This window comes from Sebastes umbrosus, chromosome 18 (genome assembly GCF_015220745.1).
Source record: "Sebastes umbrosus isolate fSebUmb1 chromosome 18, fSebUmb1.pri, whole genome shotgun sequence".
Classification (NCBI taxonomy): Eukaryota; Metazoa; Chordata; class Actinopteri; order Perciformes; family Sebastidae; genus Sebastes; species Sebastes umbrosus.
In genome coordinates this window covers 18,911,514-18,925,337 of record NC_051286.1, presented here as the reverse complement: position 1 = coordinate 18,925,337, position 13,824 = coordinate 18,911,514, and the positions used below count along the sequence as shown (strand labels likewise).

The 13,824-nt window shown below is 46.2% G+C and overlaps 1 protein-coding gene across 1 annotated transcript; it reads right to left on the bottom strand.

Moving 5' to 3' along the window:
* Positions 1 to 226: 226 nt before the first annotated feature.
* Positions 227 to 13,685, bottom strand: lrfn5b (leucine rich repeat and fibronectin type III domain containing 5b). Its single transcript, XM_037751472.1, has 6 exons — positions 12,776 to 13,685; positions 6,552 to 7,468; positions 5,677 to 5,851; positions 3,810 to 4,143; positions 2,061 to 2,361; positions 227 to 1,942 (listed from the first exon to the last, which is right to left on the bottom strand). Exons 2-6 carry the CDS (start codon positions 7,440 to 7,442, stop codon positions 1,247 to 1,249), a joined length of 2,397 nt encoding a protein of 798 aa, XP_037607400.1. The 5' UTR covers positions 7,443 to 7,468; positions 12,776 to 13,685; the 3' UTR covers positions 227 to 1,246.
* Positions 13,686 to 13,824: the final 139 nt, after the last annotated feature.

Sequence of the window (13,824 nt, the reverse complement as noted above, 5' to 3'; positions counted from 1 at the left end):
AACACAAGGGCTCGGGGCAGGGATCTGTCAGAGGTCCACCGTTCACAGAGAGAGGGGAATTATGTTGCTGCAAGACTGCTGAAACCCCAAATTCATTACCACTTTGGCTGCTTGCTGAACTAAAGGATGCATCTATTGTTTTGTTGTGAAACAAGGTTACAGCACAGGGAGGGATGCTCTCTAATTTGGGAAAATTCACAAGCTGAAAATGAGATAAGTCTTATTGTCCCTTTTATCACTGGTTTATTTATACTGGTAAACATCAAACAGAAACAACAGCAAAATCAAGAGCTGACGTCCTCCCATACGTGTGATTATCGTTTCTCTTACATCGACAAGTTAATTTACAATGTCATCGGCGTAACATGATAACGTCAGTAAGTAAAAAACATGGAAATATGGACCGTTTCCTCTGGATCTCATCCACGCGTTAATATCGGATTACTTCCCGCACCTGTCATGCTGTGGGTGTTAGTTCAATTGTCGCTCAAATCAGCCATGACAGAAATCCTATCAGAGTTGAGTCTTTATGTAATTATGTGATAAAAATGTATCGATTCAAACCGGAGGGCAGTATTAGGCTGAGTCGACTTGTGCCACAAAAGTACTGCATTGTGCTGTGTCTGGGGGGGTGTCGGGATGAAAAGATGGAGTGCTGTCTGTCTACTACATTCTGTTCCAACACCTCTGGGATGTAAAGCACATTCGTAATCTCTCCAAAACTGCCACCAAGGTAATTAAGACATGTCACCGTCTGTCTGTAGAGCTGGAGACAAGAATCGTGTTCAAAGTCTACAGAGACCGCCACTTTGAGTAACGGGCGACGAGGCGGCGAGTATAATAACCCCACCCTCTTTGTTATAATACAGTATGTCCAGGTTACTGCATTCAATACCACATGAACACTTATGGTTGTGTTGAGATATACAGCATCTCACACAACTAAACATTTTTGTACATGAAGTTGTTTTATACATTGTTGTGCCTTTTCGTCAAAGTTTGATCAAATGTCGTTATAAAGACGACTTTGACAGGTTATAAGGTAGAAAACAAATGTGAAACGTTTCCCATAACCCTGTGTGCCTGCCTTGGCCCCATATATATATATATATATATGAGAAGCTTACAGGTCCCTCAATAGAGAGCACAAAAAGCTCAAAACAAGGCATAAAATCCCTGTCTGCTCCACAACTGGGCCACAAATCCAATCCAAGAAAACAAGAGAACGCAGGTCATAAACTCCAAATCATAAAGTGCTCTCCAGAAGCCACTCAGACTTGGAGAGCTTGTCCCTGGCCCGGCGAATGTTTGTCATGCTCTCCAGCTGCGGCAGCTCCCCGCTCATCGACAGGCTCCGCTTGGAGCGCAGGCTGGCCCCCGGTTTGGGGTAAGCCACGTAGCAGTGCTCCCTATATGAGTCTACGTTGAGGGAGTGCCTGCGGTTCACCCTCGCTCCCCCTGCAGGCACAGTCATGTAATTTCGAGAGGGCTGCTGGGGCCGCGGCCCCCTGGGGACAGCAGTCCATTTGGTGGGCTGGCCAGGAACGGCCAGAGCGACGGCGGTGGTCATTTTAACCTCTGACGAGTTATTCCGGTTCATGTTGTCGAGCTCGACGTCTGCCTGAGCTTCGGACCGACGAGCCTCTGAGGGTTTTGGTGGAGCGCTGGAACGTTTGGGCCTCGGGGCGCCCGGGGAGGCTGGGTGCCAGCTGTGGCTGGCGGCGGAGGTAGAGACCGTGCAGTCAGGGACGGAGGGTTTGGTGCTGGCTACGACGACCGGCGGTCGCTGCATGGCTGGCTCCGGCGGTGGCAGGTTAATTCTGAGGCACTCCTTGTCGTTCTTCTCTGGACGCAGGACCTGCTTGGAGAGGGACTTGGGGATCCCACAGCCCTGTAGCTGTCCATCACTGCTCAGTGACCGAATATCCCCCATCTCCAGAGCCTGACATGACCGGAGAGAAGTATGGGAAGAGAGAGAAGAATGAAAGCAATTCTATTAGACTGATTCAACATCAACAGAAATAATGAACAGAAAACAGAGGGAACGGAGCCAAACTGACCTTATCTGCATCTCCTTGGTTACACACCCGGTAGCGCACAATGAGGAAGATGATAAAAGCGAGCACAGAGGCCACGATAATCCCTCCAATGATAACCACGATGGTGCCGCCAAGAAACTGGGACTGCATGAAATGGCATCTCAGGTACTGCGGATCTGTGGTGAAGTGGATGCAACCAATCACCCTGGTGGCGGTCAGCGAGGTCACCTGGTCATCGTAGATGGCCAGCACACACAGGTCGTACTGCGTTCCAGCCGCCAGGTTGTTTACCAGGATGCTCTTACTGGTCGGGGGTATCATTCTGTAAAAAGGAAAAAAAAAATCTTTGTGAGGTCTGACATAGATTAGAGAGGGTTAAATGAAGGGAGATAGAAGCAAATCAGATTATCCACTTTATTGTTTTGTAGGGATAAAATGACATGACAATCATTTATCTCTCAGGAGGCTATTTAAGATCTGTCTAGACATAATCTTTTGTGACATTTGATTTATTTTCTCCAGCATCTTTACTGATAAAAGGTTGCTTTTAGTCGCTGGGGACGCCTCTTTTTGCTCACAACATCAGGTTCACAGAGCCAATTCTCCAATGTCTCCTGAATTCAGTAGCCACTGCCAAAAAAACATATGTGTGGTTGACTTGGAAGTTTTCTTGGAGAAAAAAAGGGGTCTGCGTGACGATGCTGTCATATCACAGCGATTAGCGCTAAATATGGAGTGAAAGAGGGCAGAGATGAAAGAACGCTGTGTGCGCTGGTTTCTCAGATGGTTATGTGCGAAGCCTCTGATGCTTTTTGTTAAAACACTGGCTGACTACTCTTTCATCTCCCTATCAGTCTCTACTTAGTGCTGACATTCTGTTTTGATTTTGTTGATTAAGCATTATCAAGGTTTTGCACATAGTAAATGATACACTCCGGCAAGGGGGGATTATGAGTCGAAGAATAGGAAGTCAGATAGAGTGCATTAGTCTGTCTTCCTGATAGGATTAATAGACGCCACAAATAATCATGTCGACAGCCAAGTCCAGTTCTTAATGACTAAACATCCTAAGGGATTTAAGCAATCAAAGCAGACTATAAAGGTAAAACAAGGGTGAAGGGATTTTTTAATAATATGATCCCAATAATCTTAAATTTATTGGCATACATTCAGATTCAGATTTAAGGTTTGTTGACTAGATTAAATTGCGTTATTTGGCCAGTATTTTAAGAAAAAGAGCATGTTCCTCCTCAACTTGTGATTTCATGCTTTGTATTAAAGGGGACCTATTATACTTTTGTGCTTTTTCCCTTTCCTTTAGCATGTTATATAGTTATTTATGCATGTAAAAGGTGTGCAAAGTAAGTTACTCTCCCCCGCAGAACTCCTGAACAGCCTGAAATGCCTCGCTTGAGGTCCCGCCTTTTCTTCCGTAACGTTGTGATGTCACAGAGTAACATGTTTGCATAATACCTGCCTAACGGCTAGTTTGGCGAGCCCTCAAACAAAGCTAGTAGCGGAGCTGGAGCGGAGTCCGAAGAAGAAGGCCAGCTGACCAATCAGAGCAGACTGGGGTTTTCGAGAGTGGGAGGAGTTTAAACAGAGGGTGAAAAGAGGTGCTGCAGCACGGCCAATATGAGGAAAAAAAAGCATTTTTTTAACATTAAAGCATGCAAACATGTTCTAGTAGAAACCCAAAACACAAGTATGCACCTGAAAATAAACACAATAGGTCTTCTTTAACCCAGCATGCCAGGCAAAACTGTTTACCTGTAAACCAGTGAATCATCATAGGTGCCATTATATTGGATCTGGAACATGCGTATTCCAGGAATACTCCTCTGGAAGTTAAACCTGACCAGGGCCGAGGTGGAAGTGGCCTCAGCAATCACTACTTTCTTGTCCTGGCTCGTCTTCGCGTTCCCCAGAGGCAACCCTCCCGCCTCCGCCCCCGTCTTGGTCACCGTGGCGATATCTGATGACCCGGGGTCGGGCTCCTGCTCTGCTACTGTGTTGTTGGTGATATGAGGGAGTTTAGCGATGACCAGGTCCACCGTCTGCTGGGCCTCGCCTGCCGGGTTGGAGGCCACGCAGGTGAAGGAACCTGGAACACAAACTAAATTGATTATCATCCTTCCTGATAGCGTGATAAACGGAGTATTGCGGGCCATTCGTGCATTCAAGTTGCAATATAAACACATTTAAAGAAGTATTTTGACATTTTGGGAACTATACAGATCCCCCAAAGTCCTGAAAGATGATTTTTTATTATTATTTTGTGCGCACAATATAAAAAATGTGTGAATTCAGGGTCTCCATAGTAATACAGTTTTTTGGTCTCTTGCCAAGAATTGGATGATAAGAAGGTTAGCTTAGCTTAGCTTAGTTTACCATAAAGACAGAAAAAGCTAGCCTGGCTCAGTCCAAAAGGAACCTGCCAGCACCTCTAAAGCTCACTTATTAACATGTTATATCTCTTTTGTTTGATCCATACAACAACCTTAGTGTAAAAACAATGGTTTTCTCTTTCTTTCACCACGAGGTTGCTCCTGGGCCGAGAAATGGTACGGCTCATTACCCCCGTAAAAACCACAACTCGACGTTTTTACACTTGTACAGACTAAACAAACATGATATGGTGTGTTAATTAGTGAGTTTAAGAGGTGCTGGAAGGTGGATGTTGTTGTGTTTGGACAGAATCAGTCGAACTGTTTCCGTCTTTTTACAGGCTGCTAAGGTAAGCTAACTGGCTGCCGACTGTAGGCTACTGTAGCTTCATATTTAAAGCAGCAGTAGGCGAGATTGGAGCAAATATGGTTAAAAAATGATTTTTAGAAAACAGTCACTATATCCTGACAGTAGTGCATGAGAAAGATAATCTGAAAAAAAATCATGTGCCTCTGTGTCCTCCGGTGCTCCTAATGGCATCTGCAAGATTTCACAGACCGGAGGACAACAACCAATCAGAGCCGAGCTGGAGTCTGCCGTCTCTGAGCAGCTGCCAAGCACTCGTGAACTCCGATGAAACAGAATATTGATTTGATATTGATTCATATTTAATCAGCGCTGCCTAGTTTGACCGTTCGATCAGAGTATGCGAGTGATTGACTGCTGCCTCCGTTGAATGAACAGCCAATAGGAACGCTCTCTCTGAAATGACCTTCGATTGGCCAAAGTCTCCCGTCAGGGAGCCTGAAAACAGAGCCAAGAGGAGATGCAGAAGTCTAGTTTTCTCTCAGAAGACTTCAACTACAATATGCTGGAAGGTTATTATGGAATTTTTGCCTACTGTAGTTTTAATGGACATACATGAGAATGGTATCAATCTTCTCATCTAACTCCCAGCAAGAAAGCAAATAAGCTGGTATTTTTAAACGTGTGATGATCTAACCACTGAACATAAAAGTGTGAGAAAACACATTTTTGTAAATAGATGTATATGCCAACAAGGTGAAAAAGTCATTTTTCATTCCGCTGTGACTTCAATCAGTGTGCGAGCCAACACTCGTCCACACTCTAAACTTTATCGCCTGATGTAGACAAATACTTCAGTCCCATAGCCTTCTGTGTACAAGAGCAAACAACTAATTTCGTTCAGTCAACAACACAAGCACAGCCCCCGGGGATGTAAACAGACCCGAGTCCTTGACGGTGCTGATGAGGATGTCCAACGTGCCGTCTGTGTGGACCGCTGCCCTGGAGGAGTTGGACATAAGGCGTCCGTCGGGGGCGATCCAGTGGATGATGGGGTCGGGGTCGCCCCTGGCCTTACAGCGCAGGGTCACACTCTGACCCTCCAGAGCTCGCAGCTCCTGAGGGAGGAAAAGCGTTTAGAGCGAAAGACTGTGGACAAACAGTTATCCTTTGTGCTGTGAGCTTGGCTTATATTTTATAATCAATGCCCTTATTGATGATGTTGTGTTAAAAACAACAACTGATCATTGTCTAGATATTGAATTAGCATGCTTATGAAGGCAAGATGATCAATGTGACAGTGCATTGCAGTGTATGTGATGGAGTCCAAGTAAAACATAATTTCCTCCGCAATTATGCAAAAGAAGCCTGCTGAATGTAAATTAGATGATATAGCTGTAGTTGTTTGGCAAGGATTTGATCGGATAATTTTGTTTGGATGCATGAATCAAGGGCCAAATCACTCTAAGCTTTCCCCGTGTAATAAGAGCTCCAACACGGATCTGTCATAAACCTGCAAATAGCTTTATTATAATGGTAACTGAAAATCCTGCTAAAGAACTTCTTCTAAAAACTCTCCACAGGCCACAGTTTGATTCCATTTTTTAAATAAGTCCAATATATTTTACAATATTCAGTTAGCTGAGCGGCCCAGATGAGTCCCACAAGTCTTGTAAGGCTCTTCTGGCTCGCAAAGCTAATATTTGGTGTGACAGTTAAAGAAAGCACAAAGTGCCACCTAGGATTAACTGAGGCAGAATCCAGAGAGTGTAACTGTAGCGAGCGATGTGCCTGCGCAGCTCAATTTGGAGGTTATACCTGAGAGTGCCTGGTGATGAGTGGAGGCTCACACAGGAACTCCTCCTCTGAAACAGTCCAGAAATAGCGTCCAGCGAGGTGCTGCGGTGAGGCACAGGTCTCCAGATCGTCCTCCCTGCGCAACCTCCGCAGCCAGAGCAGCTCACAGTTGCACCTCAGCGGGTTTCCTCCGAAGCTCAACGCGAATGACAAGGGCCCCATGCTCCCAGAGGTGGCCAGGACACCCGCTCTTTGGAAAATCGGGTCAGGAGGAAGCTTCTGGAGCTTGTTGGAAGTCACGTCCAGCCTCTTGAGCTTCTGCAGCCCAGAGAAAGTGCCCTCTGGGATGTAGCTGAGCATGTTGTGGTCCAAATTGAGAGTGTGGAGGCTGGACATCCTCTGAATGGCCACCCACGGCGCACTCTCTAAGTTGTTGTAGGATAAGTCCAGCTCCTCCAGCGCCGTCAGATCGTTGAAGGCCCCGATCTGGATGTGCATGAGCTGGTTGTTGTTGAGGATGAGGTGGTGCAGCTTGGACATGCCGCTGAAGGTGTCGTTGATGATGCGGGAGAGCCGGTTGCTGTCGAGGTGGAGGGCTCGTAGGTTCTCCAGGTCTTTGAAAGCGAGGGGCGCGATGGAGCCGATGGTGTTCCGGGAGAGGGTCAGATCCACCAGCTTGGTCATGTTGGCGAAATCTTTGCGCTTGATAGTAGTTACAAAGTTATCCCCGAGACGCATCTCCACCGTGTGCCGGTCGATGTTCGGGGGCACAAAGAGGAGCCCCTTTTTGTCGCACAGAGTCGCCAGGTTGGGGTTGAGCACTTGGCAGACGCAGCGCTTGGGGCAGACCTGAACTTTGTGGGCCTTCACAGCCACACCGAGGACTATGAGATAAACCAGGAGAGACTCCATTTGGCTTTTCAGTCAGGTTAATACACCTGAAAACAAGATAAAGAGAAGGGCGTATTATTCATTAAGCAGTTAAAGAAGGCCAAGCAGGAAATCTGTGATTAGTATTTGTATCATGTCACATGCAACGAGAGCTCCCCCTTTAAAAAGGGGAACTGGGGGATTGCTGAACTGCTGTGTCAAGTTAAAGCTTTTCCGCTAGATTTGAAATGCCATCATTGCCAGCTCACAGCTGAGATTCACAGAGAGTCCAAATTCTAAGCAGGAAGCTAAGAGAGTCGATGCCTGAACAAACAATAAACGCTGTGCAATTAGACATGAAACAAATTAGTCACCTGCAGACTTGAGAGTGAAACATCCCCAGTAATCTTGAATATTTTCTGCGACGGTTCTCCTTTTTAGCCCCCTGCTCCCCCGATTGGACTTTTTTTGATATGATAATGTCGGTCCTTTTTATGTTTGTGTACAGAAGGATGAAAGTCTAGACTGGCCTCGTCAGAATTACGCTGATACCTCCCTGGATCATATCGCCAATAGGAAAGGGATGATTGGACCCGGTGCCTCGGCGAGGATGTGCTATGCCTCGCTATTGATTTTCTCTCTGCTGCTACTCTTACTTATGACACAGCTGAGATGGGGGATAAGGAGGGATCCATTTGATGAATCCTGAGACCTTGTCAGGGATATAGCGTGTCATAAAACAAAGACAGCGAAGATCAGTTTACAGCTTTGCAGGTGCACCGCACAATGTACCAGAGCGAGAGCGACATTAGCTGCTGATTATTTTTAGAACTGAAATTTAGTGTCAATTTTTTTGGTGGAACATGCAATATTCAGCCCTCTGGGTGTCCCATTACAGCACACAGAAAGGAACACCAATCCAATCAGACACGGGGAACAAGAGATCCAATCCCACAACTGTAGTAAAAAATCCAAAGGCTAACCTTTAAATACAGAAGAGAATGGCTGATTTATGATTATAGCTTTCTGTGGTCCGCTGGTAATGTCTCCATTGTCGACGTCGGGTCTTGGAGAGCGCGCATAAAAAAATCTCGCCTCAGCAAAGAGCCTGCCAACTGAGTACCTTCATGCTTCAAAAGCCTCTGTTGCACCGGAGCTGTGACACACAACTCCCGGCGTAATAACCTTGACAGTCGGAGTATGAGGGAAATATCACAGAGGGGAAGAAAATATCAGACAGGATGGGAGTGACAGGCTTGCAGTGTGGGGGCATGTTTTTAATGTGAGGAGGGGAGTGGTGGCATCCGCTGACAACAGTTGCGGTCTGACAGCTGGGTAGAAATGTATCACAGCCCCGACACGGAGGCAGGAAAGAGGTCGCCTTGAAATGGCCCTTAATAGCAAAGGGAGGAATGATATCATTGGAGGGAGCACGCTGGGTGTGACATTTTCATGAATACTGCTGATCGAGCAGCGATGAATCAATGTCTTTCTCGACCCATTTTTACAGGGGACAGCTTTACCGAGTCACACAGGAGCCCCGTTTTGGTGGATTGCAGTCTGGGGTGCAGTGGTGCAGAGATCTCAGCAGCTGAGAAATGGACTGTGGAGTCATTATTAAATGTTGTCAAGACTCTCCTTAAAGATGGCAGATGACTTCAGCGTCAAGCTGTGCTGCAAAGCTATGTGTAGTGGTACCTAAGTGGGAACTTTAATATCTGCTTTATGTTTGTGTGTGTGTGCGTGTGTGCGTGTGTTCTTGTACAGCTTTCTTTGTGAGGACCAATTTGAGTTTTAGACCTTCAGAGTGAGGACATTTTGGCCGGTCCTCACCTTCGGACAGACCTTCAAAGGCCTGTTTGAGGGTTCAAACTTGGTTTTAAGGTCCAGGTTAGAATTAGGTTTAGGTTAGGGTTAGGGTTGGGGCCAGGCATTTAGTTGTGATGGTTAAGGTTAGGGTAAGGGGTTAGGGAATATATTATATCAATAAGTGTCCTCACAAAGATAGAAGTACACGGCTGTGTCTGTGAGTGAGTGTGTGTGTGTGTGTGTGTGTGTGTGTGTTAGAGAACAGCGTATAAAAGCTGAGGTGTGTTCACGATGGTGTGCCAACCAGCTTCTGATCTGACTCTGAATAGCATGGCCCCTGGATGTGCAATGAAGCACAGAGAGGACCTGCTACTTCCAGACTCGAATGGCGCTGAAGACGTGATATTGATTCACTCAGTGGAGATGGGGGGGGGCTGAAAACTCAGTCAAACGTGAAGAGAATGGTCGCAACGGTAATCCCCAACAAAATTCGCTCTGTGAGGACAAAAGGACAACCCCTCCGCCACCGAGACGAGGCAGGAAATGTCTTGTTGCCGTCTCCCTAATTTGCATTTAATTATGGTTGTTCCACTGAGATTTGCATAACAGGTTGCGCTCATCAGGTACATGAACAAATAAGTAGATAATCAATCAATGCGTTCATCAATCACGCGTTTCATCTTTTAAATGTCACCCCACCACCCCAGAAAATCATTATCCTCCAGGTTGGGCTGTTCATTATGGTGGGGCGACTTGGGAAGGCCACAAATAAACAAGAAAACAGGTAATGCATTAACCATAATCTCCTTCGTAGTCAATCAAATGTTGGTTTACTACCCCTCAGAGGACGGAGCAGACTGACAGCACACACCCACACACGCACACCGGTGGGTGGATTTGTGCCTAATAGAGGTAGCTCACTACACAACAACCCCCAGCAATGGAGACAGACACTCATGCGCAGCAGCAGTAGCAGTATACTGTAGCAGAGGATATCTATGGTCTCCCTGGGGCAGCATTCGCCAAGAAAAGCCTTATGCAGCACACTGCATGCCAATCGTCCGGTGAGGTAATGGGGGATATGTTTTCAGATGGTCTAACTTATGCTGGAGCTCATGTGAGAAAGCCCCTGCAATCCACGTCTGGGCAGGAAATCAGGGACAGCAGCCCCTGCGAGGGGAAGTTAATGAGTTGAAGTCTGCCTCAACGCCGGTCGACACAGTGGCACATGGCAGCGTCTCGGCAGCGTCTCACTCGCATGGGTTACTCTGGGAGAAGCTGCCGGACGTCTGCTACGCTGCCAGAAATAAGCTCTGTTGTGTCAAGGAGGTAAACTGATGCTGCAACATGATGGTAAAATGGTATCGACAAAGCAGTGAAATAGGTCCTCAGCCTGCTCGCTTTTATGAGGCCAAATGGAGCTGCTGCTGCTGCAGCTGCTGAAGAGGATCATATTCGGACCGAGCACGGTAGAAATTCTATTTTGTCGGGTAAATGCTTGTGTAGCCCACCGAGTCCAAACATCCTGACCAAACACTGATGCCGTTATGGGCCGTCTAACCGACACATCTGTGTTTGTGAATGAGGTGCTGCTGTGACACCCTTTTCCTACACAGTCTGCCAATGTTAGAACGCGATAGCTCTTGGGTGACAGCCTTGATGCCATGGCAACACAGGAAAACGTCATTTTGGGTGAGATGTAATCAGTGGCTCATTTTCAGATCACCTAATAATATTTCGAACAAAGAGTCCTCGACAATTGAAGTTTCTGCTTGAAGGCCGGGACATTGTACCATTCATGACCCCGTAGTGATGAGAGGGAGGGAGCTAATTTTGTGCTGGATTCAATGTGTTGGAGTGGCTGAATCATTTTCCTCAGTCTTGCTTGTAATAAAAACCTAAATGACTCGATGTAGCACTCTGGTGTAAATTATTTTTCAGTCGGACAAGCTTGTGTGGTTGTGTGCCAGGGGTACGGCATACTAAGCAGACCCCACAGCATCAATAGAAGTGCTGTTCATCAGCATTTATAACCCCCAACTCGCAATTCCAAATGTTTTCCTTCACACGCCGTCACAGAAAATCCACCTTGATATGCTGGATGTCTCACGACCGGAGCAGCAGTCCAACAAACAAACACAGAAAACATATTTTTGATGCTGCCTCGTATTAAAGCAGGAGGAAGGCCAAATTGAAATGCTGATCACTGACTTCGGATCTTAATTCTTGCACCGTTGTGACGTGCCCTGATACGAGGGGCTTATGACCTGGGATTTTCTTCCGGAAAGAGCAATGTAGAATCCATGAGCACCACCTCTGAATACCAATATGGCCTCCTCGAGTGAATATTCTCCACAGTATGGGCCTTGCACGTATGTAGACTGTTAAATCTGCCACAGATTCAGGTGCAAGAGCGAGAAAAAGCAACCTCTCTTTGTGGAAAATAATGCAATCTATTACATTGGCTTTTTTCCCATTACAGTCCAAATGTGAGGAAATAAGGAGAGCGAAATGAAACGCATGCTCACTGTATGCATTGACTCATTTTCCTTCTTCTTCCAAAGCCCCTCAGGATCCTGTGTTTCCTATACCTCTCACACACACAGCAACAAAATGGTTAAATAATGCATAATGTTCCCTCTCCTTATTGTGTTGTGTAATCAAAAAAAATCATATGTGGACCAGGTGTGTGTGGTTGCACATCTGTGACTGTGTTTCAAATCTTAATGAAAGCACACTGAAAAAAGAAAAAACCCACAAGCTTATTTTGTGGGTAGGAAAAAATTTGGGTCAGTGAATGTAGAGCTGGTCTGCAGAACAGCCTGGGTGCTGCTGAGGAAACCACATATCACTCCTCTCTCTCTCTCTGCTATCAGCGAAAAGGTATAGCAAGCAGCACACACATCAACTGAGTGCATTAACATAGCAGTGAAAGCAAATAGAAGCAGCCAAATGAGGCGTGGGCCTGATTTTTTACTGGTGAAACAAATGTTGCCTCGGGCACTCATGAATAATAAGATATGTGATAACTAACACTCGACTAACAAGACCATTATACCTCACCTATTTGTTAAAAATCACCATTTTTCACCTGTCTTCATCAGTCACCAGGCAACACATCCCCCCTTCCTGCCCACACACACACTCATCCCATTATCAATTTTGATTACTTAGGCTAATTTAGATTTCATCACACCTTAATGACTGATTTGCATATCAGCTTATAACCACAGCACAGAGCAGCAGCAGATCAAGTAGGCAAGAAAACATCTGGAATCTTATCCTGCATGGCTGAATAATGGCCACTTTCTCACCTGTGGGGAGAGGAGAAAAAGCTGCAAGTGGATACTAAAAATAAAAATAGCTATCTGACGGTGTTCCTAGGCGGTTTTTTGACCTTGCGGTACAGGTCCTGGGCTGGTGGGTTACAGCCACAACCCCTGTCACAAGGGAGAACCCTTATTTCAGATGGGTCCTGCATGGGAGAAGTATACTTCAAGTGCGCACCCAAAAGAGTTCAGATCCTTTATACAATTCACACCAAGCCTATAAATGAGTGGATTTACCTTGCAGATGAAACATCAAGCCGAGCCAGAGGATGGAGTTGGAGCTTTTATTTCCTCCCAGGATGAGCTGAGAGCATTGTGATGGGAATAAAAATGGGACTCGAGGGGAGATATTTCAGGTGTCCCGAAAACACGCGCCTCGGCTCCTATAATAACATGTGACGGCCTGCGAAACCAGCAGCGATGCCCTTCAAGAAATCCATGACCAAGCATGTAAAAGGACGACTCCTTTTTTTCCGATCCCTTCAACACAAGGAGATATGTTCCTTTCCTTTAGTGAAAGAAAAAAAAAAATACAGGAAAAACCCCCAAAGCGTCCCGGTGTGGCTGCAGCAGCTGTGCGTGGATCTGCGTCTTATACTGCGCATCCGCTCCGTTGTGCACCTCCAGAAGAGAAAACGCCTTTAAAAGCAGCGACAGAGAACAGGCTGCTTTAATATCTACAGCGCTGCTGCTGCTGCTGCTGCTGCTGCTGCTGTGACTGACTGAATGCAGCCAGATGTTCGGATCGCTTTCAACGGGCTTTCGCTGGCGACGCAGAGAGGCTCAGTGCGAGTTAATCCAGATTGACTGAAGGGTGGCTGCCATAATACACGCACCTCCCTCCTCTTCCTCCTCCTCCTCCTCCTGCTGCCCCCGGACTATACTGTCAACCACCGACCCGGCTCCATTTCTGACCAGAGGTGCTGTGCTCGGAATGGTAATCAGTGCGCTCCGAGCTGCACAGAGACCATTTGTGTGCATAGACAGATGCAGAGCCTGCCTCCCAGCCTCTATCTCACAGGCTCTCACAGGCAAGGCATCATCATTTATTCATGTAGATTGAACTCTACTGCACGAAACGCAGTAAGATAAGATAAAGATAAGATAAGATGAACCTTTATTAATCAATAAATGCAGGTGTCAAAGCAGCAACATCAGTGAAACAGAGTGAAACACAGGAGAGGTAAAGGTATGCAAACATTATAAAAACAATAATAGAGATATAAAAGATGCAGAGTCAATGGGTGAACATAGTGTGTGCAGTCCGTCAATAAATAAATGTAGTA